Consider the following 27406-nt stretch of genomic DNA (forward strand, 5'->3'; position numbering starts at 1 on the left):
CCGGGGCACTGTCTGGAGGACAGAATCCACCTATCTCTACTTTCAGAATGAGGTTTCTGTTGTCAGGCTTGGTTCCAGACATCACCTGGCTGGTGGTGACCTGACGGGATCCTTCCTTATGATGCTCAAGGAAAGAATCTTTACAACCCTTCGAGACCCACCAGCCGACAAACCACCCCTCCCCACGGGGCCACAGTTCAGATTTCTTTGAAAATCTATTTCCTACACCTTGCAAATCCCCACAGTTTCTCTTTATTAGGCAAACATATCTTCTTTATTATCATCATGAATATCATTTGGACCTCTGCAAAGACTATATACATTCACATTAACGTACGCCCTCGGCTTCGGGCCTCTCTCGGGCCATTCATGCTCCGTTCAGTAGCTGGGTCACTCCCGTATTGCACTGAGTTCTGCTGAGAGCTGCGCGCAGAGATGCCAGGCCGCGGGCCGCGCCTGCTGTCTGTCCTTGTACTCGGTGCAAGTGTGAATTTCCTTATCCCTTTGTTTCCTCCTTGAAATCACTGAGGGAATTGAGGAGAGGTAGGAGGGTAGGCAGGGCTGGCGCGTCGGAGGGAGGAAGTTCGACAGAAACATCACCGAGACGCATCCCAGGGCCGAGGCGAACGCATCTGAGGGCGGCTGGCGGGAGCACCAGGGCTGTGTCACAGTCAGGGTCTTCCCCGGGAGGAGGCGGAGGGCTGCTTTTGTTTGTAGTTTTTTTGTTGTTTTTCTGCAAAAGTTTGGAAGAAAGAGGAGTATCTGCAGAGAGACATGGGTTCGGGCGATAGGGCCGGGAGACGGCGGAGGCGTGGGGAGGAAGGTAGAGGAGGAAGAGGCTGTCCGAGGAGAGGCGACTTCGGGGGCCCTGCTGTCTCCGCACGCCAGAAAAGCAGTCAACAACCCAAAGACTGTCTCAGTTTTGTTTCGGAATTATGCTCTCTCTGGGAAGAAAATATTAGCACTTTTTTTTCACAAGTGGAAAAAGGAAATATGAAAAGTCACAGGGGGCATGAGGACAAACGCAGTGTCCTTCCCGACATGCCCGGAGACACAGGCCGCGGCACCCACACACAGATCGCACCCGTGGCAGACACACCGGTGCCTGCGCGGAAGGAAACAGATGTCGCTTCTCACTGGGCGCAAACCCTCCACGTCCCAATACCCCGACACCCCACAAACAAAACTGAAACAGAAAAGACCCACGTCCAAACAAACCCAAGAGCAAGGAATACGGTGGGAGAAATACTTTGGCAGTAACAAACAGATTTTGGATTTTGATGTCTTGTGTTTGCGTTTTTGGATTTCCTTTGGAGCAGAGGTGTGTCCGGTATCCTTGGCTGGCTAGCTAGCAAGGTAGTTCACAAGTATGCTTCCTTTGCTTTTATAAAAAACTTTTTGGATTTTTACTTAAAGCCAAAGAGTTTAACATTATAGGAAAAAAAAAAAATCTGAAACCAATAATGCTTCTTGAGTCAGAAACTGAAATCTTTCCTTCCGTCTTCCAGAATCTGCCTCAGGCCCCTGGGGGAGGGGCCCACCTGGCGCGCAGATCTCCAGCTATAAAATCACAGCTTTCTTTCTCCCTTTTCCATCAGGAGAGGGAGAACCCCCACAGTTTTCTTTGTCCATTTCTGAGTAGCTCTTTTGCCAACAAACAAAACCCCCCCAAATTCTTTGCTGAAAGTGTAAGCCACCAATTAGAATTTGTCATTGAAGACGAAGTGTGTGATAGTCACAGAGACAGAGGGGAGAGGAGAGAGAAGACGGGCTGGGGGGAGAGAAAGAGATGGGCAGGCAGAGCCAACACTCCAGCGGCATCGTTCTGCCATCTAAAGCTCAGTGGAGGCTTCTGCAGACGCCTGAGGAGAGAGGCCGCCAGGAGGTCTGTGCGCGGAATCATCAGGCAGCTGAGGCAGGTGCACTGGGTGCGGTTCTGTTGGTTCCGGGTCTTCTTTTGGAGAGGGGCAGTAGCAGCACTGACTCTAATTGGTCGGCTCCCTGGGGCTGGGCAGGGCGCAGCGTCTGGCGGGCCGGGCATTGGGCATCCGGAGGGCCCAGAGCTGGGTGGGGTCGGCAGGGTACTGTGTCCAGCAGGTCGGGGGCCAGTCGGGTCAGCGGGGCACGGCGTCCAGAGGGCCAGGTAGGCTGGGAGAGCCGGGGCGAGAAGGCCCCGCAGAGCCGGCTTCGCTGGGGCTGGCAGCACCCATGGGCAGGGAGGGGCCCAGGCCGTTGGCGGTGTCGGGTGGTCCGGGCACCGGGTCAGCCACCACGGCCACAGGGCCCTGCAAGCTCTGGCCGCACACGTGGTGGTGCTTCTCCCAGTCCCGATGCTGGCAGAAGGACCCGCAGTAGCGTGCCGCGTTGCAGCCGCTGCATGTCTCGCTGGCCTTCCGCCCACAGTTCCAGCAGCTCTGCGTGGGGGCAGAGGGGCCCGTCAGGGCTGGGTCAGGTCACGTGAATCCCCGGCTTGGGGAACCAAGCCACTCAGACCCAGCCGTGTCTCACTAGGTAAGAAGAGAGGAGCTCCGAAGCCCACAGCCCTCGGCCGCTCCCCAGACACAGCCACTCACCAGGCCATCTGGGGGACAGTGTCAACTCACGCTCCAGCCCACCCAGACAGGTGTGCTCTGTGCTGACTGGGCCACGGCCCCTGCCTCATATCCAGGAAGCCCTCCTGAGCTCACCAGGAAACTGCCCCACAGAACTGAGGCTACTGAGACCTCACTGTCCACCTCTGCTGCACACCGCCAGCGCCCCAACCCCTGCTGCGTGACCCCCTCTGACCCTCCGCCACTGCAGCACCCACCCCTGCCTCTGCCCCCGCCTGTCTGCCTCCACCTCTGCCGCACTCCTGCCTCTGCCCCCACTCACCATCTCTGCTGCTCACCCCCCTCTGACACCCCCACCCTGTGGTGGGCTCTGCTCCCTTCCTGTAGGGTGAGCCGCGCCCCAGGCATGGCTGTGCGCACAGGGGGTCAGGGATGTCACATGAGGCCTGAACATGTTTCTTCCTGGGGCCCAGACGGTTGGGCTGTGGGACAGGAAGCCCAAACCTGTCCCAGGGGAGAAGCCCAGGTCCCTGTTTGGCCTCCAAAACCTCTGGTAGCACCTCCCACACCACCTTGCCCGCACCGCACTGCTACAGCTGCGAAGCTTCCCTGCAGACCCCGCACCTCCCTCTGCTACGCCTGCTGCCCTGATGCCCACATGGCCAGCTTCATCCTCTGCCCCGATGCCTGTCACGCCAGCTTCATTCCTCCCAGCCTCTGCTCAGGGGTCACCGGCCATGACCTCCACAACCCGCTCCCCACACCCCCCCTCCTGAAATTGCACGCCTCGCTTCTGCGTGTGCTGTTTTTCTCTCTGTGCCCACTCAAGTGCCAGCTCTGTGAGAGTTTTGCCTGTTCTGTTCTAGCTTCTTCCCAGCTGAGAGCATGTGTGGAAAGGGCTGGTGCAGAGATGCTTGGATTGATGTGCCCCATGTCCTCGCACCGCACGGCTGGCCCAGGCACAGACGCACACAGGGGCTTCGCACAGAGAACAGCTGTCTCAAGGGATACTCCTGGGGCTCCCGTGGAAAGGGTCCCTCGCTCTCCCCTCTTCCTGGACTAGGCGGAAAAGAGTCACAGAGGGTCCTCTGCTCCTGCCTCCCGATAGATGCACAGGCACAAGCAGGGTGACTCTCAGGCCTGCCGTGGGCACTGGGAGGAAGCTGGGTGCCTCGGAGGCCACGTGGGGCCCTTACAGCTCTCCTGGATCTTGCTGCTGTCACAGGAGTTTCAGGCCAGGCACGGTGGCCTTCGCCTGCCATCCTAGCACTTTGGAAGGCTGAGGCAGGTGGGTCACCTGAGGTCAGGAGTTTGAGACCAGCCTGGCCAACATGGCAAAACCTTATTTCTACTGAAAATACAAGAATTAGCCAGGTGTGGTCGTGGGTGCTTATAGTTCCAGCTACTTGGGAGGCTGAGGCAGGAGAATCACTTGAACCCCAGAGGCGGAGGTTGTGAGCCGAGATCATGCCACTGCACTCCAGCCTTGGCGACAGAGGAGGGCTCCGTCTCAGCATCAGTCAACCTGGGCTCAATCCTGGCCCCACCACGTCCCAAGGTCGTGACCTCAGACAAAACGGAACCCTCCTGAGCCCTCAGTTCCTGCATCTATAGAAGGGTGACACCCACAGGACGCCTCACCAGGCCATGTGGGGTCTCTGTGCTGATGAACACCGTGGGGGAAGGGATGGTGGGCGTGCTGATGCCACAGAGGCTCAGAATGCTCACGCGGGTGGCACGGGGCGCACAGGAGCCGAGACAGGGGCGGGTGCCAGCGTGGCCAGATGGCCCTACCTCGCTGGAGTCCTCCTGCTGGTTGACCACCGTCAGCGCGTCCTCGGAGGCCTGCCGCTTGGCCTCGGCCAGGGCCCGCTCCATCTTGGCGCGCTCCGTGGTGATGAGCTCGTGCGCTTTGCGCTCTGCGTCCGACACGGCTTTCTGCAGCTCTGACATCGCCTGGCGCTTCACCTCATTCACCGCCTCTTCTGCAAGGAGCATGGGCAGGGATGGCGGTCACACGGGCCATCCCAGATGAGTGTCTGGGCTTCCTACGCCCACAGCCTGGGGGCGGTGATCTGAGATCACCGTGTGCAGCTGGACACACGCCTGTGCAAGCTGGGTCCCCTGGCCAGCACACTGGAGGCTTTTCTAAGCTCATGCTCTACTGCAGCGGCTCCCCAGCCACTGCACCCCTGCAGGGCCACGGCCAGGCCCACCCCAGAGTCTGGCATAGCTGTGGGCGTGCTTGGAACCTGCATTCCTCACAAGAGCTGGGTGAGCGGCTGCTGCTGCTGCTCCAGGAGCCGCACCCAAAACACTGCCTTCACCTCCGGCCCCACCCAGCAGCAGCAAGGAAGTCCCTCGTCCAGGGCTCTGTGCTGTCACCCCAGAGCCTGCTCTGTTTTCCTCACCACACCTGCCATCCTTTACCCTGGCTGGCTTCAGAAGACCACGCTCCCTGACCTCGTTGTTTGATCCTGATCTGTGCTAAGGCGGGGCACCGCCGCCCAGCTGGGGAGGCTGGGTTTCAACTCCACCACTGAAAGAAACCCCCGGGCCAGCTGGAGACCTCGGTACCGCTGACCAGCCCTGCCCATGCCCAGTGTCCACTCTGCACTGTGCCCTCCAATGTCATGAATGATACCCCCTCCCTCTCCCAGGAATCTTGCTAAATGGCCCCCAAGGCCTCCCAGGCCTACCTCAGTTTACCCAGATTGCTGTTCCTACAGCAGGGTGAGGGACTCGACTAGGAAGTGGCCGCAGAGGCAGGAGTGGGACTAGCGGGGCCCCGCTGAAGGGGTCAAGACAGCTCCATGAGCCTCCCCATCCTGGTGTTTGGACACTGGGCTTTGTGGAGCTGCTGGCAGGGCCGGCTGGGGCCCCCTGACTGGGCAGTGGCCAACAGACCCTGGCCTGAGATCACTGCCCAGACGTCAGCAGATGCCCTACAAGGCTCCGCCATGGGGTTGGACGGAGTTGGGGCAGGCCAGGCAAGTGAGGACCCCTTCCTGCCATCCAGGCTGGGGGTTGAGACCTGTCCTCACCCACCAGCCTTGCTCCTGGTAACCCTGGAGTCTGCAACCTTACCCCCAACTCCAGGCTGGGACCCTCCACTCCCTCTACGCCAAGATTCTTCTCCCCCATCCTCAACCCACACAATGAGCCCAGCTGAAGGCCAAAACCCACCTGGGCCCCACCTCCTCTCCCCACTACTGGCCTCCTCTGGCTGTCCACAGATCTGGCTCCACCAGGCCCTCCCCCACCCAGCCCTGCCCAGCGCTCAGCTCCGCGTCCGCCTGTGCTCTGCCCCGCTTCCGCGTGGACTTGGGCCCTGGGCTCTGAGTGTGTCTGCCTCTGCATGCCCCCCACTGTGTTCTGCTGGGCGGCTACCTGTCCATTTTCTGGTAGCTGCAGGTAGCAGCCATCCCATTCTGAGTGTGAATCTACTCTGACCCCTCCGTGAGCCACAGGGCGGAAGGCATAAAACCCTGCTAGCCCAAGGCCCCAGATGGAGACAGGAGCGCCTCACAGCTGTGCTGGGGGTGTCTGGGGCCCTGGCCTCCCCCAGTGCTGCTTGCCCAGGCCATCTCCACTCACCCGCCTTCCTCCAGATGTCCTCAGGCATGTAGCTGGTGAGGGTCCTCGGCAGGAACTCCCGGGGGATGTCTGAAACAGGGGCCAGTGTCACACAGGATGGGCCACGTGGCTGCCGTCCACGACGGGGCCCTGCCCACCCCAGCTGGGCCTGAGTGCAGGCAGAGTGCCTGTGCTTCCCTAGGGGAGGGCCCAGGTGCCCTGGTCACCGTCTGGCGCAGTCGGCAGGCACCCAGGGCAGCGCTCGGGCATGGGGGCGTGAGCGTGAGAGCTGTGGCCCCTGGATTCGGCTGGGAGCCATGTGCGTTCTAGGCCTCTCCTGGTTTCTGCACCACTGAGGCGGAGGAGCAGGGACCCTCAGGGCCTCCCCATTCTGATCCTCTGGCCTACTGGATGCCCTGAGCTCCAGGCCTCCAGGGAGACCAAGCAGTGTGTTTCTACGAAGTGAAAAAGGTGCCTTTGTCACGTGAACCTGTTTTGTTGCCTGCGGTCTGACTGCACTGCCTGCCTGGCACAGCTCCCCCAGGTGTCAGCCCCGCCAGAGGCGCCCCCCACACACCTGGCTGAGCCCCTTCGGGGCCGGCAGAGCTGCTGCGGGGCCGGGCGCTGGCAGGAGTGGGGCCCTTCTTCACGTCCTCCGTGTCACTGAAGCGCCGCGCCCAGTGGTTGAGCTCCTCGCGGTCAGCCTCCTGGCAGCGGCGCAGCACCGTGAGCGAGCGCCGCGTCTTCTCCACCATGTCCATGATGCAGTTCAGGAGCTGGGGTGAGCAGGCGGGCGGCCTTCAGCACCTCGGGGAACCAGGGTGCACCAGACACTCTCTGTGCTGCCCACCGGGCTAGGCCACAGACAGGAGGGGTGCCTAGCCAGCCCACCACCCATGAGGGCAAGCGGGTGAAGCTCGTGGGTCTCTGGCCTGGGACTGCCCCAGCGCTTGTGGGTACCACACTCACACGGGACACGTGCTCAGACGCACGCAGGGGTTTGGGATTCTCCTTTTTAACCCACTGAGGTGGGCTCTGCCTCAGAGACCTGGCTTTCTGTTTGGGTTCCCCTCTGTCCTGGCGACTGAGTCTGGGACAGGCTGCAGGATAGGGTGGGTAGGTTCTGAGGAGCCAGTTCAGGGGCATCCCTGCACGTGTCCTGCCTCAAAGAGGCCCTTTCCCCAAACTTCTTTAGAAACTCAGGATACACTCTGGGAAGAACCAGTGAGCAGACAGCAGGTAGACAGAAGGTGAGGTCCACCATGTCGGTCAGGTCAGTTTCATGAATCCTTCTTGGTTTCTCACAATGCCCTGTACCAGCCTGGGCCAACAGTGGGGCAGCAGTGGACGGGGGGAGCTCAGGTAAGGATGTGCAGCTGGTAGGATGTGCCTACCTCACAGGTAGGCATGGAGCCCATGGGCACCCATGTGGGTGTAGCTGTGCAGGCATGGCTGTGTGTGTGGGTGTGGCTGTGTGTGTGTGGCTGTGTGGGTGGATGTGGCTGTGTGCATGGGTGTGGCTGTGTGAGTGTGGCTGTGTGAGTGCGGCTGTGTATGTGGCTGTATGAGTGTGGCTGTGTGTGTGTGGCTGTGTGCGTGTGGCTATGTGTGTAGGTGTGGCTGTGTGGGTGGGTGTGGCTGTGGGTGGGTGTGGCTGTGTGCGTGAGTGTGGCTGTGTGCGTGAGTGTGGCTGTGTGGGTGGGTGTGGCTGTGTGTGAGTGTGGCTGTGTGTGGGGGTGTGGCTGTGTGGGTGGGTGTGGCTGCGTGAGTGTGGCTGTGTATGTGGGTGTGGCTGTGTGTGTGTTTGGCTGTGTGTGTTTGGGTGTGGCTGTGTGAGTGTGGCTGTGTGCGTGGGTGTGGCTGTGTGTGTGTGTGGCTGTGTGTGTGGGTGTGGCTGTATGCGTGGCTGTGGCTGTGTGTATGTGTGTAGCTGTGTGCGTGGGTGTGGCTGTGTGATTGTGGCTGTGTGTGTGGGTGTGGCTGTGTGCGTGAGTGTGGCTGTGTGAGTGTGGCTGTGTGTGGCTGTGTGAGTGTGGCTGTGTGTGTGACAGCTGTGTGCATGGGTGTGGCTGTGCGTGGACACTCACGTTGTTGAGGTGCTTCCACTCTTCTGCCCACTCACGCTCGGTGAGCTTGTGGTCGATCACTTCCTCCTGCCGGGACCCAGGCACCACTGCAGACGGGGGAGGTGCACGCTTAGGTCCCGCCCACAGCCAGGCTCTGCCCTATTCTCCCAGACCCCACCCATGGGCTGTACCCCCTGGGCATAACGGACAGGGTGACCAGAGGGCTGGTTGACTCAATGCACGTGGAGGATGCCCGAGTTACGCAGCTGCCCCAGGCTCTGCGCACTCACCTCCGAGGAACGGTCCAGTCTCGGTCCTGTTCTGCAGCCGAGGCAACCCCGGCTGTTTAGGGGATGTGTTTGCCCAGGGCCACTGGGCAGGGAGCGTTGGTGCGGATCCAGCCTGGCTGGACTGCAGCACTGTCCTCAGCCACTGCCCACGAAAGCCTTGCTAGACCAAGCGTGGCCTGAGGATGCCCCGGTGCCAGGTCACACACGACCTGCACCTGCCTCAGTCCGTCAACTAACAGGAAACCTTGCTGGGGGAGTTGGTCTGTCATTCACAGCAGCCCTCTGAGGTCACCTGCAGGTGCCTTCGACTCAGACAAGGCCACATTGAGCGGCACCCAACCACGTGGCCTCAGCACCGCCTCCTGCCTGTACTGTGAACACCGCTAGGCACACGGAGGCCAGGTTCTCAGACCTGGCTTTGAGGACTGCCTCATCTGGGAGACGTTCTCTGCTCAACTCAGCTCTGCTCAGTGCAGCGTGTCTCAGGTCTTCCCTTCTGACAGGCTCCGGGACTGAAGCCCCAGGGGCCACTCCCACAGTCACCAGAAACTGACATGTGAATGACGCCCAGCAGCATCTGACTCTTGCGGGGGCTGCGCCCGTGGCTTCTGGAGAAACAGAGTCTTCCAGCCCCCACCGTTTTTGTTATCTGACTGTGGGCCAAGCTTCTTGGGGCTGAGGCCTTTCTCTTTGGGCCCTTGTCAGCCCCTAAGGATCTCCTAGCCCCCGAATCTGGAATGGCTCCCTGAAATTGCAGAAGAGGTGGGAGGTGGCAGCCACAGCTCAAAGTCACCACCCTGCCCCGCCGCCTGTGAAGCCGCAGCCGGCACCAGCACCCCAACCAAAATAGTGGCTGAGAGGAGCCTGACAGCTGGCGTTTATTTTTGCATCAGCAGAAGCGCGTGGGAGTCAGCACCTGCCCGACCGGCTGCACTGCGCCAGACGCCGTCACCTGCTGCCTGGGCCTGGGCCCTGGAACCTCCTGCAAGCTGGGGGCTGGGAGACGGCCTTGGGCAGGGCAAGGCCTCTGCTGACCCTGCCGCTGGGCCCCCACCATGCCCTGAGCCTCTGTCTCAGCATGGCAGGCCTGAGGCCTTCCCGCAGCCTGTCCTGGGGAGTCCTGGGGTTCTGGGGTGGGGCTGGCCCTAACCACCTCTCAGTCCTCAGCACAGAGGACACCAGAAGGTCGGGCAGGCTGGGCTATGAGACTGTGGGTGCAGTCCATGTGTTCTCTGGGCCTCAGTCTCCTCATCTGTGGTATGGGGGTGCTGCTGCCACCCAGATGACAGGCTTGGGAGTGAGTGAAGGGTAAAATGCACGGAGACTTTTTTCCCACTGCCCTGTCATAAATACCAGCCAGGCCTCACGGCAGCCCTTGCTGAACCCTGTATTAACTCTCCCAGGCCTCCAACTCTGCGAGGTGGGACTCTCGTCTGATCCAAGTGATGGGGGAGAAAACTGAGGTGCAGGGAACCACGTGACCCACCTGCAGGTGCTCAATGGGCATCGCCAAGCTACGATGAGAACCATGTGGCAGCTCTACTCCAGGCCCAGGCCACCCACCCCAGGGGCAGAGGTGGGCTCCGGGCCCAGGCCAGGGCTCTCTGTAGTCAGCACCCTGCCCCGGGGGTATGGGGTCCTTCTGGCCCTGAGTGGTGCCAGGTGGAGGCAGGGGTCTCCTGAGTTCAGGTACACACAGCTGCCGGTGACACCCTGTGCCCACATGCTCAGGTGTACACAGCTGGGCGCACGTGTGCTCCTGGAGCACGCGCCCACTGCCTACCGCACTGCTCACCGAGCGGCCGCTGGCGCTCCCGCAGCTCCTGGGGGTCTGGGTGGCGGTAGGGGTCTCGGAAGTGGTGGGCCACGGCCATGTCCTCCAGGCGGTAGTGTGGTGGGGGCTGTGCTGGCCCGTTGCTGGGGCTGTAGCGCTGGGCAGGGTTCAGGGTGCATGGCCGTTTGCCAACGTGCTCAGGGTGCAGCGGGTCACGGTCCGACCCATTCTCTTTGGTCCTAGCCCAAAGAGCAGGCGGGGTGGGGTCAGTGGATATGGGATGAGCAGGGATGGACGTGCAGGGGGTTAGGCAGAGGGTGAGGCAGACAGGCATGGGCAGAGAGAAAGAGGACACGTCAGGGTGAGACAGAGACACGGAGCACAACACCAGCCCCGGGGGGCCCAGCCTGGGGCCCGTACTCTCCACCCCTCTGCCAGGGCCGAGCCAGCCTCAACCCCTGCTGCAGCTGCATGGATCCTGGGGCTCGGTGGGCTAGGAGCAGGACCCTGTGCTCTGGAAATGAGGAAAGGGATACACTGGCCTCCTGGGACTGGAGACCACCTGCCCCTTGGGCAGTAGTAGCGCAAGCCCATCTGTGGCAGCAGAGTAGGCCCAGCCCAGGCACCTGGGGACCCCCGAACCCCTGGATGCTCAGAGTCCATGCCCAGCACAGAAGAAAGACCCGGGCAGTGACCCCCGCCAGCCTCCTCTCTGTCCTCCTCGGCTCTCCGGAGCATCTGAGCCGGCAGCCCACTGGGGTGTCCACCTGCATAGAGGCTGGCTGGGCTGGCTGCGGCCCCCAGAGAAGGTGCCCTCTCTTACCAAGAGGGGAGCAGCATGAGCTGCGTGTGCCCCGCACCCTAGGCCCAGATGCCCGGAGGCCACAGGTACCTGTCGGGCGTCCTCCTCTTGCCGTTCTCGTTGACTTCCAGCAGCAGATCTGAGGAGTCGACGGGGGAGGAGGCACTGGCGTCCAGCAGGAGCTGCTCGTGCTGGGCCAGGTACTGGGCGGGTGTCTGCTTGGCCAGCCGGGCACAGTGCAGGAGCTCCCGCTGCAGCAAGGGCAGGTTTGCCTGTGGGGTGGGGAAGGAGGGCGTGGAGGGCGTGGGTGGCATGCAGGGGTGCCTAGCTCCACTCAGGTCCGAGCAGAGGGCACCTGGGCTGGGTGACTGACGGCTCAACGAGAGCTTGGGCACTGTGCTCCAGCTCTCTGGACCTCAACTTCCTTCCTCACAGTGCTGTGAGAGGGTGGGCACAGAGGCTTGTGGGAGCGCCTCACCTGGGCCACACAGCCACATAGTGCGTGTGGAACTTGAGCCGGATCCACGGAGGCTCACCTCATCTGTGGGAGCACCTCACCTGGGCCACACAGCCATGTAGTGCATGTGGAACTTGAGCCAGATCCATGGAGGCTCGCCCCACCTGTGGGAGCACCTCACCTGGGCCACATAGCCATGTAGTGCATGTGGAACTTGAGCCAGATCCACGGAGGCTCGCCCCATCTGTGGGAGCACCTCACCTGGGCCACACAGCCACATAGTGCATGTGGAACTTGAGCCAGATCCACGGAGGCTCGCCCCACCTGTGGGAGCACCTCACCTGGGCCACACAGCCACATAGTGCATGTGGAACTTGAGCCAGATCCACGGAGGCTCGCCCCATCTGTGGGAGTGCCTCACCTGGGCCGCACAGCTATGTGGGGCATGTGGAACTTGACCCAGATGCATGGAGGCTCACCCCACCTGTGGGAGTGCCTCACCTGGGCCACACAGCTATGTGGGGCATGTAGAACTTGAGCCAGATCCTGGGCTCCCAGGCTGGGGCTTTTCCATTGCACGGAGCTCCCTCCCATGGCAGTCAGGAGAAGGTGAGGAGGCAGGTGCCGCAGACGGTGGCTGCTCTTCCCACCTGCACCCTCCTGCCCTGCCCGGCAGGCACCACAGGACCGGGCACAGCTGGGGAGGGGCAGGCTCAGAGCAGGGAGGCGGCTCTGGGCCTGCAGCCGGTCACACGAGGGAGCCGGGAGCGGAGCCAGGCTGGTCTGCCTGCAGTCTGTCCGCTCCAGCCCTGATGGCAAACGCCATGGAGTCGGCCTCCCCTCCCTGGTTTCCAGCCTTGGCCTGGACGGAGCGTGCAGTGGGGACTGAACGCTAGTGTTCTGTGGCCACGCTACTCTGAGCACGTGGTACCTCCAGTGACCACCCCCCACCCCCAACCACGATGAGGACAGGGCTAAAACCTGGCTCCACATCTGTGGGTAAGGACTGCAGTATGGGGCGCCCAGCACACAGGCTTCCTATGTGGACCCTGCCTTTGACGCCTGTGTGGACCCGAGGTGCCCGTCGCCCCCTCCCTGGCTCCAGGCTGGCACTGCTGGGCAGCAAGCCGGGCCCCTCGTGTGACTTCGCCACAGTCTTCCCAGAGCTGCCGCAGGAGGGCGGACAGGCTGGATGCTAAGTGCGCTGGACCAGGGCCGGGCGGCAGACCACTTGGGAGAGCCAGCAGTTCCAAGTATTTGTAAATACATACAATTCCCCAACTTTCTCATGCATTTCAAAGCTGCCACGCCGCCTTCTCCCGCCAGCGCCTCCCCTTCCCAGGAGCACATCCACCAGGCCCTCTGGCAGTGCCGGCTGCTGGCCTGTTTTTCTCTTTGGATAGCTGAACTGGGGCCAACCAGCCATCTGCTGAGCACATTAGGAGCATGAGCTGGGAAAGGAGGTCCCGGGAGGGCTGCAGAGCCCAACGTCCTCCCTCCCTCGCCTTGTCAGCCTCTCCCCAGGGGCCTCCCCTGGGCCAGTTCGGGAACCTGCTGGGCGCTGTTGGGCAGGGAGAACATCTGGGTCCATGACCAGTTGGGGCTGGCTGGGAGCCGGGCGGTGGGGGGAGCCATGTCCCCCAGCTTCTGGAGAGCCTGACCCTTCGGTCACGTGTGGGGGGCTCAGGAAAGGGTGCAGGGGACCCGGGACTGGGCAGCACCAGTGTGTGGGTCAGAGGCACCGCAGCCCTGGGCCAGCAGGGAATGACACCCCCAGGCCTGCAGAATGGGGTGGGGACTGTGGGAGCCTCCTGCAAAGCCTCCTTCAAGGCAGTGTCCCCACTGTGTCCCCAGGAGACTCAGCTGCCTGGGAAGGTGTCACCACTAAATGCTACGCAAACCCAGCTGGTCACAAAATGCCCCAATTCCACCGCCAAACAGAGGTTGTCACTAGCGCGCCTGAAGCTGCCCTCTGCACAGATGGGACCTCAGGCTGGGGGGCTGTTGTCTGCAATGGTTGTAGCGGCGGCCAAGGTGCCAGCTTAGCCAGAGGGCTTTCGGGGGCTCCGCTGCTCTGCCAAGCATCCGGCTAGAGCCTCCCTGACCGTGGGCTCTGGCACCCACCGAGCCTCCAGCTGCAGCCTCCCTGACCATGGGCTCTGGCGCCCACCGAGTGCCTGGCTGCAGCCTCCCTGACTGTGGGCTCTGGCGCCCACCGAGTGCCTGGCTGCAGCCTCCCTGACCATGGGCTCTGGCGCCCACCGAGCGCCCGGCTGCAGCCTCCCTGACCGTGGGCTCTGGCGCCCAGGGGCTGTGGTCTCCTGCAGCTCACTTAACCTCTCTGACCCTGGCTGTATCTGCAAACTAGAGCCGTGGAGACTCTGGCTGAGACCGGCCCTGGCAAGCTCCAGGTGAATTAGCCTGGTCCTCTCTGGGATTCACCAGATTCACCACCCCAGCTGCGGAGGAGAGGACCCAAACCAGGGCGGAGTTCCCACCAGAGAGGCCCCCCGCGAGCCTGCGCTGAACCTTCCACCACTTCTCTGTCTTTCCTCACTCTTCGGCTGCTTTGTGTTTGCCACGTCTCACACCTGCTGTTTCTAGGATGATGTCTGCAAGGCTACGTGAGGATGCCCCATGCTGGGCCTGGGGGGCTGTGGGTGTCTCGAGAAGGAGCTACCCCACTCCCAGCCCAGGCCACAGTCGGGAACACTGAGGCCCGAGGGGGCTGGCTGGGGGTAGGACTCTCCCACTGCCTCCTGCGTCTGGAGAGGCTGTGGGTGAGGCAGGGGCTCCCTCGGGGGTGAGGTGGCAGGGCCAGGGTTCTGGCAGGGGGTGTGGGTGGGGTCAGAGCACCCCTCTGGGTGGGACGGCAGGGCCAGGGTCTGGCAGTGCGGTGGGTGGGTGGCGGCTTCTCCCGGGGTGGGACGGCAGGGCCAGGGTTCTGAATAGCATCTGGGTAACTAACAGGTCCCAGAAGCAGGACTGGCTGAAGGATCTTGGTTTTTACTTTCTTTTTTTCAATCCTTCTGGCCTCCCCACCTCAAGCTCCACGTGGGATAGGTGAGTGGACTTCACATCCTAGACAGTCCCACTGGCCTTGGCCCTGGGTGGGGGCATGAGATGGGACGCTCTTCACTCCAGCCGCCCTGCACAGGCCAGTGGGAGCCCCTGTGTGCCGAGGGGAGACTGAGGCAGACAGGACCCTCTCGAGAACAGTGCCGTGGGCGGCGCCATGCTGGGGCATGGCCATGGGCACCAGGGCCTGACCAGACGTCATGGACAGGGGCCGGGGCCTGGCAGGGCAGGCGTGGGGACACCGTGGTGTCTCTCTGCCTGACCCTGCTCCTGGGGTAAAAGGGGTGGCTGAGGCTGTGGGGCATCTGCTGCTAATAAGCAGCTGCACAGTGTCCCCAGGGTCAGGAGGGTGGAGCCTGAAGCATGTTAAAGAAGGGAAGGGAGAGCTGCTAAGGAACCGAAAACAGCGCCAGATGGGCCCAGGCTCCCGCCACACCGGCAGCTTCTCCTTTGTCACCAGCTGGGAGCAGGTGCACAGCAGGTGTGGGAGGGGGTGGAGGAGGGAGGGAAGGCAGGAGGGAGGGGGGAGAAGGGAGGGAAGGCAGGAGAGAGGGGGGAGAAGGGAGGGAAGGCGGGAGGGAGGGAAGGCAGGAGGGAGGAGGGAGAAGGGAGAGGGGAGGAGGGAGGGAAGGCGGGAGGGAGGGGGGAGAAGGGAGGGCAGCAGGGGGATGGGAGGGGTGGAAGAGGGAGGGAAGGAGAGAGGGAGGGAGTGTGGAGGCCACAGAGGGAGGGAAGGTAGGTGGGGGGGTGGTGGGTGTGATGCGGGGTCCACTTGGGGAGGGACTGAAGGAGATGAGGGCCTGGCCCTGGGCGTGCCCTGTGACGGCCACAGCGTTTGCAGTTTGACATCCAGGTTTCAGCCCTGGCTCCATCTCTCCACCACCCGTCGAGGGGGAGGAAACCAACGGCCTCAGTTTCCCCACCTGCTAATCGGGAACATGGCTGTGCTATGATAACACCTTGACGGGTCAACAGGGCTGTGAGAGCTCCTTATAAAGCATTCCTCTTCTGTGGGATCCTTCACACCCCAGGATGGTGACGATGGCGATGACGGTGACGATGCCCCACGTGAATCTAGAACATGCCATGCCTCCCTGCAGTCCCCGCCACCCAGGAGACTGAGTGGGGAGATTCCTCTGAGCCCAGGAGTGGAGGCCCCGTTCTTTCCATGCGCCCCTCCATGCTGTCTTCCCAACAGCCTGTGAATGATTCCATTTCGCAGGCGCAGAAACTGAGGCACAGAGGAACTGGCCTGGCCCAGATGCCGGTAGCTGCTAAGTGGCAGGGTTGGGCTCCAGCTGGGGGCATCTGGTCTGGTCTGTCCTCTAGACCCCTGAGGGGAGGCCTAGCCCAGCAGAGATGGAGCCCGAAGCGGGACAGGCAGTGCTCAGGGTAGGCCTGCAGGTGTGGCCAGACCGGCAGGTTTCTGACCCCAACACGTGCTGGGCAGAGAGGGCCACGTGGTCAGTCAGGTTTGGGGAACGTTTCCTCCAGTTCTGCGAACAGATGTGTAGCTGCCTCGGGGAAGTGGAGGCCTGCAGCGAGGATCGTCTGACTCTGCAGCAGACCTGAACCCGTCCCGTTTGCATGTGTGTGGGAATCATTGGCTTGATTCATTCATCCATTCATTCAGAGACGTGGTCTCGCTCTGTCACGCAGGTGGAGTGCAGTGGCACGAACACAGCTCATTGCAGTCTTGACCTCCTGGGCTCAAGCGATCCTCCTACCTCAGTCTCCCAGGCAGCTGGGACCACAGGTGCATACGATGCCCAGCTAATTTTTAATTGTTTTTGTAAAGATGGGGTCTAGTGACCGGGCACGGTGGCTCACGCCTGTAATCCCAGCACTTTGGGAGGCTGAGGTGGGCGGATCACCAGGTCAGGAGTTCGAGACCAGCCTGGCCAGTATGGTGAAATCCCATCTCTATGAAAAATACAAAAATTAGCAGGGTGTGGTGGCAGGCACCTGTAGTCCCAGCTACTTGGGAGGCTGAGGCAGGAGAATCCCTTGAACCGAGGAAGTGGAGGCTGCAGTGAGCCGAGATCGTACTACTGTACTCCAGCCTGGGTGACAAAGCGAGACTCTGTCTCAAAAAAAAAAAAAAAAAAAAAAAAACAAAAAAAGATGGGGCCTAGCTATGCGACCCAATCTGGTCTTGAACTCTTGGCCTCAAACAATCCCTGCTCCTCAGACTGGCATCTTTGAAAATGCAGGCTCTGACTGGGTAGGTTTGGGCCAGGCCGAGAGCCTGTGCGGCTGGCAAGCTCCTGGTGCTGCCACCCTAGTCCACAGTTGATCTGGGTGTGACCTCTGACCCACTTCCACCTGACGGTGTTTCATCCACCCGCCTACCCGTCACACAAGCCCCTTCCTGCCTATCCACCGCCCGTCCCGTCCGCTGCGTCTCACCCTCGCCTCTGCTGTCTGCGCCACGCACTCTGTTCCGGTCACACAGACGCCTCTGCTGTTCCCCAAGCCCAGAGGGCGCCCCATGCCTCAGGGCCTCTGTACGTGCAGTTCCTGCTGCCAGGAAAGCCGGGGGCTGGCTCTGCATCAGCTCCGCCCTCATCCTTGGCTGTTGGCAGCATGTCCCCGCTCAAGGGGCTTTCCGAATATTTCTCCACCATGCACACGCAGATTTGACAGTGGCTGTGGGCTGAGCACCTTCACGGCCCCGGGATGCTGGCTCCAGGAGGGACCTGCTGCACGTCCTGGGCCTTGTCCCCAAGCCTTGCCTAACGGTGTGTCGTTAGTGCTCAAGCGTCAGCTGTGGCATAAGCACATTCAGCCGACAGCAACCAGAGCTCTGCCCAGCGCTGGATGTGTCTTTTTTTTTTTTTTTTTTTTTGGAGACAGAGTCTTGCTCTGTCACCCAGGCTGGAGTACAGTGGCATGATCTCAGCTCACTGCAACCTCTGCCTCCCGGGTTCTTGATTCTCCTGCTCACCCTCCTGAGTAGCTGGGAGTACAGGTGTGTGCCCCTACACCCAGCTAATTTTTGTATTTTTAGTAGAGACGGGGTTTCACCATGTTGGTCAGGATGGTCTTAAGCTCCTGACCTCGTGTGTCCGGCCACCTCCACCTCCCAGAGTGCTGGGGTCACAAGCATGAGCCCCTGCGCCCCGCCTCCTGCACTGGATTTAGTGGCTGACTAATCATCTGGTCTGCTAACTAATTTTCAGGCCTTAACTAGTAGAAATTGGCCCAGATTAATCAGTAGTGTTCCCCTAGGTTACTAGAGGGTCCCAGGTTGGCCAGGATTGATGCCTGATCACACACTAGCAACGAACAGATTCCGGGCCTCACAGGGAGGGACTGGGTTTGCCGTTACCTTCAGGAAAGGAATGACGAAGGGCCGCAGAGGGAAGTTGGTGGCCTCCTGAAGCTTGCAGTGAAACTCCTCGATCGTCAGCGTCGAGTTCTAGGATGAGAAAAGCCGCCTCTTGTTGGCACCACTCAGCACAAGAGCCAGCACTGTCCCACCCATGCCTGATGGGGAGGGTCTGTGTTGGAGGCAGCCCAGGAGCTGGGCAAGCCTGGGAGGGTGCAGGGGGCATTGAGGGAGTGCCCATGCCCGGTTGGCAGGATGGAGTTCACGTGAGGGGTGGCTGTGCCGCATGGTCATTAAATGGAAGGCATGTTCAGGTGCCAAGGCCCCGGCCACCCCGCCGGACTCACCACCAGGCCCAGCACCAGCGTGCGCACCCGCTCCCCGATCTCTGGGGAGATGTCGCTGCCGAACTGCTGCAGGGTGGTGAGGAAGCGCTTGAGCTTGCTGAGCTGCCGGGCCCCGCAGGCCGGGGGCAGCTGCTGTGTGGACAGGGAGGCCGTGGACGAGGTGGCCGGGCCATCGCTGAAGCCGTTGGGTGTCGATGGTGCGCCGTTGATGGCTGTTGGCGAGGGGCTGCTTCCGTTCATCACTGTGAGAGGGGAGGGAGCGAGGGCGGCGCACGTGAGGACGTGAGTGACGCTGACAACACCGCCCAGATGGCGGTGGCAGAGGACAGCAGGAGTCCCAGGCCCACCCAGGGCCGCTCTGCCAGACCTCTGAGCGCTGACCATCTGTCCTCCTAGCCCTGCTCTGAGGGGTCACACACACCCCCTTACAGATGGGGAAATGAATACCCGGAGAGGTGAAGGCCTGGGCACCAGGTCCCCAGGGGGCACCCACAGTGGTGGTGGCTGTGGAGTTAACTGCGTTCTGAGTGTGGCTTCCCGCCCAGCACCACCCTTGGGACTTGCTCTGGGGCTGACGTGAGGCCCTTCACACCCAGCAGGCAGGCGTGTGGCCCCTACGCCAGGCCTGGGAGTCACTGGCCCCCCCACCCAGGCTGGCTCGGGTTTTCCCTGTGAACAGGCAGACAGGGCTTCTCCACACACTGGGGGCTTGACAGCCCAGTTCCCGCATGCTGGAGGCAAAGGAGACGGGATTTGAGAAGCTGCTCATACCCCTGAAAGGCCAGCTACCCTCACACCTCTGCCATGATGTTCGGAAGCAATAGCCCCCACCCCCGATCAGGCATCTCCTGACCCTGAGCAACTCTGCCCACAAGCATCTCCCAGCCCCAGCAATGCTCCCCCGACAGGCGTCTCCCAGCCCCAGCAATGCTCCCCCGACAGGCGTCTCCCAGCCCCAGCAATGCTCCCCCAACAGGCATTTTCCAGCCCCAGCAATGCTCCCCCCACGGGGTCTTCCAGCCCCAGCAATGCTCGCCCAACGGGCGTCTTCCAGCCCCAGCAATGCTCCCCCAACAGGCGTCTTCCAGCCCCAGCAATGCTCCCCCAACGGGCATCTTCCAGCCCCAGCAATGCTCCCCCTACAGGTGTCTTTCAGCCCCAGCAATGCTCCCCCAACAGGCGTCTCCCAGCGCCAGCAATGCTCCCCCTACAGGCATCTTCCAGCCCCAGCAATGCTCCCCCTACAGGCGTCTCCCAGCGCCAGCAATGCTCCCCCTACAGGCATCTTCCAGCCCCAGCAATGCTCCCCCTACAGGTGTCTCCCAGCGCCAGCAATGCTCCCCCTACAGGCATCTCCCAGCCCCAAGCAATGCTCCCCCCACAGGTGTCTCCCAGCCCCATCAGTGCCTTCATTTGCACACAGACCCAGTGCCTGAGCTAACCGGGTCCCAAGGGGCAGAGGAATGGGACACCCAAGGACATGCTCGGTGGGGTCCTGCTTCTGGTGGCTGTGTGCACACAGGCCCGTATGTGTGGAGGACAAGCAGGTGACATAAGGGACAGCTGATAAGCTTGCCACAGGGTCGCCTGTTGGCCACTGAGACGTGACTGCCTGGCTGGCTCTACTGTCAGGGTCAGCCTTCCAGGGCCCTGGCAGACATGGGCTGCTATGGAAAGTCCCAGGGCCAGGCCTCGCCCCTTTTCTCAGGTGACAGAGCTAAGGCCAAGCCTTTTGTGAGGAGTCCAGGGCAGCCCTCCTATGCCCAGCCCACCTGCATGCGATATGCCCTTGGCCTCAGGAGCCTGAGCGGTGACCCCATGCTCTGCAAACAAGTCGGAGGCCACAGGGCTCCCAAGTCCACTGCTGACAGGGGACAGGCCCCGGCCAGCTCCTGCTGTGAGGAGCACTGAAGCCCCGTGCACTCACCCCTGGCTCCTGCCTCCTGCATGTGGACACTTCCCCGACACAGGGCACCCACATCCCTGGTCCCTAGAGAGCCCTCCATTTACCGCCTCACCACCCTTCACACATTAATGCATGTACAACACACATGTACTCACGCACACACATGCATGGCTATGATGTACATGTGCGCCTCTCCTGCTCCACTGTGGCCCCGAGTGCCTCTCCGGGGGTCCTGCCCTCTCACCTTTGCTGAGCATGGGTCTGAGGGCTCAGGGCAGCACAGAGCCACCAGCTCCCTCAGGGCCGAATTCCTCCCAGGCTCCAGCCGGACGCTCTGCACCTGTGGCTGAAGCCTGGTGGGGCCTGTGTGTGCTGAGGAAGAGCAGAAACTCCTTCCCCCAGGACGGGGACATGCTGGGCTGGACTGGGCTGGGCTGGGCTGGGCGGCGGCTCCTCCTGAGCAGCTGGTAGGTGACTGCTGCTGACTCTGTGAGCCCTGGACAGTGCAGGGTCTTGGTGTACCCCCTGGACTGAGCTGGCCCTGCCCATCCTGACCTGGGCCCTCGGAGGTAACCCCTGCTGACAGTTGTGGCCTCAGACTGGAAGGGCGGGAGCATGGGACATGGGGGCCCACACGTGGCCCCCTTCCTGGGCTGTGGCTCCGCTGCGCACAGCCTCCCTTCCTACCCGCCCCTGCAGGCCTGGGCTTGCCCTGGGTTGCACCCTCCCAAGGGTGACTGACCAGCCTGCCCCTGACAGAGGCCCTCTGAGGGGTTGGCCCTCTCCTAAGTGTCCCTCCAGTGACCCTTAGGTGGCTATCCTCGGCTCATGGCACTCTGCCATCCCAGAAGCCACCTGTGGCTCCCGCCTTCCTGACCCTCGGTCCTGTGACACCTGCGAGGTGCCGCCCGAGTGAGGGAGCCATGCTGTGGCCTGGGCTGGGCTCTGCACCTGCACATACTTGACAGGCCGTGCAGTCGCCATGTGTGTCCCACACGGCAGATGGCATGGAGGAGGTGCAGCAGGGTGGCCCGGCTCCCCGAGACCCCCTCCTAGCCCCAGCAGACCCCACATGCCGGCAGCCAGCGCCAGGCACAGCAGGAGGGGGCAAGGCCAGCCCAGCACTCAGGACGTTTTCAGCGGAGAAGGCGGAACAGATGCGCTCACGGCGGCCTCCCCTGGGACCCAGGGCTCACCCTGCCCTCTCTCTGCCCTGGGCCTCACAGTCGCCTGCTGCAGGAGCTGTGGGAGGAGGCCAGAAGGGCCACAGAGGCCCTCAGATGCACCTGCGTGGTGAGTGTGTCCACACAGACACAGCCCTGCCCTCAAGTTCCAAGCAGGGCCCCAGGGAGCAGAGGGCAGCGTCGCAGCCGGGTGGCTCAGGCCTGCGCCTGCTTACCCTCTTTCCTTGCACTTCCCAGGTCAGCCAGGATCTAACTACATTCTCACTGGCTTTATGAGCTGAGTGTTACGTGAGGCTGTTGGCAATAACCAGCCCCATACCTAGAATTCTGGAAACCACTAACTGAAGGTCAGAGTTGGCACAAAGCCTTGAGTGCACACGTGGCCGTGGCCTCGTCCTCTTCTATGAGGTGGCTGCAGCGTGGAGACATCTCTGCTGCTGGGGCTGTGAGCCTCCCTCCACGCGCGTCCTGACCTCCCTCCACGTGTGTTCTGGCCTCCCTGCATACGGGGTTCTGGCCTCCCTCCACGTGCATTCTGAGCGGCCATGCCCCTCAACCAGGGGCGGCTGTCGCGGGTGGCACTTCTCTGCACTCCCCCCGGGGTTAAATGATTTCAGGAGTGCCTTCCTGGGCTCAGGATGGACACCCCGGCCCTCTGGACTGCATGACACCAATAAAGGTGCCGGGTTCTGGAACTTTCCCTCCTCTGCAGGACAGTGGGTGCCGATGCAGGGTGTGCCGGGCCCCTGGTCTCGCGCCCTTGGAGGCTCTGTCTGGAGGAGCCACCGCACTGCTGAGTTTCCCTCTCGCTGGCCACACAGTGAACTGTGACACACACACACCCCGTCAAGACTGAGGACAGCCACCTGCGGCCACCCAGCCAGGCCAGGAGACGCCGTCACCGTGGGAGACCTCACCACAGTAAGGAGCTGGCTTCTCCAGGACACGCGGGACTGTTCCCAGGACTGTGGACCTTCCTGCGGCTCCTCAGACGCGCCACCGTGCACGCCGGGTCCCCACCCCCGCCCTGGCCAGCCTGGCCCTCCTGCAGGTTCGCTTACCAGCCTTGCCCAGGGTGCCCGGTCCTTCCGGCGGCCTGCTCGCCCTTGCCTGCCCGCACGCTCCCTGCGTGCTGCCGGGCAGTCTCAGCAGCTAAAGAGATGCCGAAAATAACCCGGCACAAGTGCTTCCATTCCCACAACAGGTGTGTTACTAAGTTAGACCGCACACGTGTCCCCAGCTGAGGTTTGGGGGCACACGCTAGCACCCCGCAGCTCCTCAGGGCCTTGCTGGGAGGGTTAGACGGGGCGGAGGCACCCTAAGGCAGCCCCTCCCACCACCCCTTCTCCTGGCGGTGGGGGCTCCGGGACAGGCCGTCCTGGAGCTGGGATTCACCATCATCATCATCCGTAAGTTCGAACTGCGGAGCGAGCAGCCATGGTCGGGGGCCACCCACCAGGCAGCAGCGCACAGCCAGGCCCGTCACAGAGTAATGCCGGCGGCAAAGACGGCTCCATGCAGCAGAAACGATGCCCACTGATCGGCTGCCCTCACAGCTGGGCTGTGCTGCCAGGCTGGCTGGTGGCGATGGACCGGAGTCCGTCTCACAGCCTCAGGCACGGCTGCACTTACTGGGTGACCAAAACTCCAAACACCACTTGGTAAGAGCCCGTGTTCACGGAACATCTGCATGGGCCAGGCGTGTGGACGGGAACATCTGCTGGTGACTCACGTCTGCTGAGTGCCCAGCGTGTGCCTGGCCCCATCCTCTAACGGCTCCTGGAGATCATCCTCGGCACTGGGTGCCATGATTACTTCCATTTTACAGGTGGGGAAACTGAGGCACAGGGTAGTACCTGTCCAAGGTCACCCTGGCAGGAAGTCACAGCTTGCAGCTGGGACTCTGGGTAGGTGGGGTCTGCCCTAGCAGTGGCTGAGCTATACGCTGGCAAGAACCTGTGCCCATCCTTCCCCTAGACACTGGCAGGCAGCCTCAGGTGCCATGTTTTGCTGCTGCGGAAGGAAGCTCAGAGAGGCTCTGCTCCTGCCTAAGGCCCTGCGGCTTGGAGCGGCAGGGTCTGTGGGATGCGGGGACCCTGGTGGCTCTGCCCTCCCCCATCCTTTTCTCCCTAAGGAGGCAGGGCCAACAGGGCAGAGGCAACGCTGTGGGCGCTGAGGCCGTGGGAAGAGAGCCGTGGCCCCCAGGCGTGGCTGTGCTGGGGCGACAGAGGGTGGGAGGCCTGCGGTTTTTGTTATTTTACTTACAGAGACAGACCATAGACCATTTTAAGCAGCCATGAAAACGGCCGTGGGGCAGCGCTGCAGGCCCGTCCTCTCGATCTGTAAGCAAAATAAGAAGAACACGCTGTCAGGAGGGGCGTGGGCAGGGGACCCCGCCCTGCAGGGGACCCGCAGCCGCGCTGCTCCTGCTTCTCAGAGGGTTTCAGGGATTGGGGTCTATCGCCGCCTGGGGCCACGCCACTCCCCCTCCAGGCTTCAGTTTCCTTCTCTGAGAGTGGGTGATCTCTAAGGGCCATTTTTGGCAGGACTGTTCCAGAATCTACAAGAACCTCGGCTTCTCTACTGGCCGGGCGGGGGGGCCCTCGTTCTCAACGCCCTCTTCCCACACGGTGCCTGCAACCCCATCAGCACCATCCTCAGGGGCCTGGGCCAAAGCTGCATGTTCTAAAAGTGACCTGAGACTCAGCTTGGAGTCTCTCAAACAAAGCCCAGGGTCAGCGGTGAAGGGGGAAGCACTGAACAGGAAGAAGGAATCCGCCGGGCGTGGCGGTGCATGCCTCTAACCCCAACACTTTGGGAGGCCGAGGCGGGAGGATCATTTCAGCCCAGGAGTTCAAGACCAGCCTGGGCAACGTAGGGAGACCCCATCTCTGTTATATAAAAAAATAAAGAAAGATCTAGTCTGCCTGAGCGGAAGTTAGTGGTAAAGGCAATGGGAAGGCAGGCTGTAGCTCTGTGGACACCGGCAGTGAGTTCTCCGTCATGGGGGTAATCAAGCACAGGATAAAGCCTGAGCCCTGTGAGGGTCCTCCCAGCTTTAGAGGAGCTTGGTCTGGTCCCTGCTGCCTATCTTCCTTCCCTCGCCCCTGCCCCCACAGCGGCACCACAGCTTCAACTCCAAGATGAATCTGTACTCCAGGCAGTCACTGGGCAAGAAACACTGCAGGCCTCAAGCCGCCATTTGGGGCCAGTCTCCCATCAGCTTGGCTCAGAGGCCAAACCCCAGGGAGGCTCCGGAGCCTCTAGTCAGGGTTCTGTGGCTGAGCTGTGGCCCCTCCAGGGCAGCCACCAGCCAGGGCCACGGGCACAGCCAACCTCCAGGCTTTCAGGAATTGGGAGGAGTAAGATGAACCTGAGGCTGCCTTGGGGTGCCCAGAGCCTCAGACAGGTGCTCCTGCCAACCCGGTGGGACCACAGTGTCAGCTCAGAGAAGAAAAAGCATCGCTTCTCTCTTTTATAACCTTCATGCTCCTTAAACGTAGCTGGGACCTCACCCCAGAAATGTGGTCCCGTGGCAGGCTGAGAACGGAGGGGGCAGGAAGGACCCCCAGCCCCGGGCAGGCCGGCTGCCCTCACATCTGTTCACAGGTCCCACCCCACCCCCAGCCAGGAGCATCGGGTCGCCAGATGAGCACCTTTGAAGCATGGGCTGCTGGTACACGGGGAAGAACAGGTGGCAGACGCACCCCTGAGGGTCTGGGGAGCCAGGCTCAGCCCGCAGCATCTATCCCTGACACGGGGTCTGAGGATGTTTGTGGAGCGGGCGTTTTAGGCCCTGCACCCACGGCTGCATCTCCCGTGGTCCCTGCTGAGCATGTCCTCCCCGAGCCAACCTCTTACTAGCAATTGCAGCCAGCTCAGCAGAGCTGGGACCGCATGCTGGGCCAGTCGCCGTCCGGGACCCGCACGACTGTCACTGCAGCGGCCCGCCTGTCAGGAGGCAGGAGTGCAGGCTCCATCACACACGGAGCCCCGCAGGTGCAGGGAGGGGGCTTGGGGCTGTTTGGCTCCCGCTGAATGCTGGGCACGTTCCTGGATGTACCTGCCTCTGCACAGCACACCTAGGACACCCTGTGGGTAGGTCAGGTCATTCCCCATCAGTCAGAAGGCGGGCTCGGAGCCAACGTCCTACAAACAGGGGCCCTCAATCTGCTACTGGACCCACCAGCCAACGCTCTTTCCAGAGGGAGGGAGATGCTGCCCAAAGCCCCTGGAGGAGCAGGCCTCCCAGCCTCAGGGCAGAGCAGGGGGAGCAGGCCTAGCCCATGGCTGCCTGGTGCTCTAGGGACAGTGGTGACACAAAGGGACAGAGGAAGCAGCTCTTCCTGGCCGGTCGGGGACCCGGGGCCAGCAGGACAAAAGTCTGAGGCTCCTCCCCAGAGAGGGGCTCTGTGCTTAGACTCCCGCCCACTGAGGCTAACAAGTCTCCAGCCCTAGAGACACTGACGCACGCTCCTGAGCCCCGGCCTTGAGTGGCAGGGACGCTGCCCACCCTACCTGCCCAGCAACTGGCCCAGCGACTGGCCCAGCACCCAGAGAACTGGCTGCTCCCTCCTCATAGCACCCCATGGCCCACCCTCGGCGGCTCTGCGCGCCAAGCCTGGCCAACCCCTTGCCCAGGGCCTGAGAGCATGCCCAGGCCCCCACCCTGGCCCCTGTGCTTAGCCGGGCTGCGGAGCTGCTGGGATCTGAGCCCCTCCAGGGCCAGAGCTGCCTCTATGGCTCTTCCGAGGGTCCTGTGCACAGGTGAGCTGCTGTGTGACCCTGGGAGAGCCCCTGGCCCCGTCCGAGTCCCACGTTCCCTCTGGATGGAGCCTGGCATCCTGGGGCCTGCCAAGCAAGGCAGAAAGCCTGAGGCACAGTGGCCGGCCCTGGTGCAAGGCCTGTGTGGACTCACCTGGCCCCACCACAGCCCCGGGAGGCCCCGCACTGCAGACGAGGAAGCCGGGGTCCCGAGAGGCTGAGGAGTGGGCCAGGGGCTGCACGGTGGAAAGCAGGGAAGCTGGGACTTGAACTGCAAGGCTTGGGCTCTGGGCCGCACCTCATGAGCTCCTCACACTCAGGGCTTACAGCAGGTGCTCAGCAGCTCAGGGCAGGAAGCTCAGGATTGCAAACAACACGAGGGGCTCCCCTGAAGCACCTGGCCCTCGGCCATTGGCTACTCACGTGTGTGTGGTGTGAAGGAGGGGGGGCGTGTGGCTCCCTGGGACGTGGCAGGTGGTGGGGGCGGCATGCTGGGGGGTGTGGACTGAGGCTGTGTCTTCACCTCCGCTGGGGAGTCCGGCATCGCTGAGGCCTTAGCCTTCCTGTCCACTGGGCCTAAGACCGAAAGAGAGAGTCGATGAAGCTGGCTAAGTGTACAGGCCAGTGCCCGCAACCCCACGGGTTCCCAGCCAAGGCCCCACCGAGTGTCTGCAGGCCCAGGTGCGCCCCCAGGTGCCCTGACAGGCAGCGGACGCCCCACCTGCAGGTGATCATGGGGCAGAGCCAGGCTGGACAACCAGCTGGGTCAGCTCACTGCAGGTGGCCACCGGGCTGGGGCCGGGGCCCTCAGTGTGTGGTAGGCCTGGGAAAGCTGCGCCCCACCCCCGGCTTGAGGTTTCTGCAGAGCAGGGAGCGGGCAGTGCCCAAGGTGGCAGTGCCACACTCCCACCTCCATGTGCACCCCCGGGGGGTGTTCAGCTTGGTCTCGGCCTCTCCCCAGTTCTGATTCAGCTGCAGGTCAGGCTGGGATGGAGAATCTGCATTTCCCACATGTTCCCAGGTGGGGCTGCTGCTGCTCCAGCCCCAGAAACCACAGTTCTAAGAGCCCCTGCCACCTTCAGGTGCTAGAAGGCTCCCCTGGGAAGGGAGTGCCTGCCCAGGCAGAGCCCAGCACACGGGCCATCTCGGGCAGTAGAACCTCTATTTTAACTGCCTTCTGCCCGGGTGATGGGCAGGACAGCTGAGACGGATGAGGTGGCGTTGATTTCAGGATGGCGAAGCCTGGTCTTTCCGAGTGTGGCCCACCCGCATGTGGTGG

At 62.2% G+C, this 27406-nt stretch overlaps 1 protein-coding gene across 2 annotated transcripts in view; it reads right to left on the reverse strand.

Moving 5' to 3' along the window:
• Positions 1-245: 245 nt before the first annotated feature.
• CBFA2T3 (CBFA2/RUNX1 partner transcriptional co-repressor 3) overlaps positions 246-27406 on the reverse strand; it is a 91713-nt gene continuing 64552 nt past the window's right edge. The window contains exons 2-12 of one of the 2 annotated variants that reach the window (XM_039474949.2): positions 26551-26703; positions 23629-23703; positions 18274-18515; positions 17927-18016; positions 11151-11332; positions 10280-10497; positions 8216-8301; positions 6706-6904; positions 6150-6218; positions 4347-4537; positions 246-2414 (exon numbers count right to left, since the gene is read on the reverse strand). In XM_039474949.2, the coding sequence (XP_039330883.2) occupies positions 2115-2414; positions 4347-4537; positions 6150-6218; positions 6706-6904; positions 8216-8301; positions 10280-10497; positions 11151-11332; positions 17927-18016; positions 18274-18515; positions 23629-23703; positions 26551-26703 (1805 nt within the window). In that variant the 3' untranslated portion in view covers positions 246-2114. The remainder of the gene's footprint in view (positions 2415-4346; positions 4538-6149; positions 6219-6705; positions 6905-8215; positions 8302-10279; positions 10498-11150; positions 11333-17926; positions 18017-18273; positions 18516-23628; positions 23704-26550; positions 26704-27406) is intronic. The other variant, XM_074401352.1, reaches the window with a different exon arrangement.

The sequence above is a fragment of the Saimiri boliviensis genome, chromosome 1, assembly GCF_048565385.1.
Source record: "Saimiri boliviensis isolate mSaiBol1 chromosome 1, mSaiBol1.pri, whole genome shotgun sequence".
In the NCBI taxonomy this organism is placed as follows: Eukaryota; Metazoa; Chordata; class Mammalia; order Primates; family Cebidae; genus Saimiri; species Saimiri boliviensis.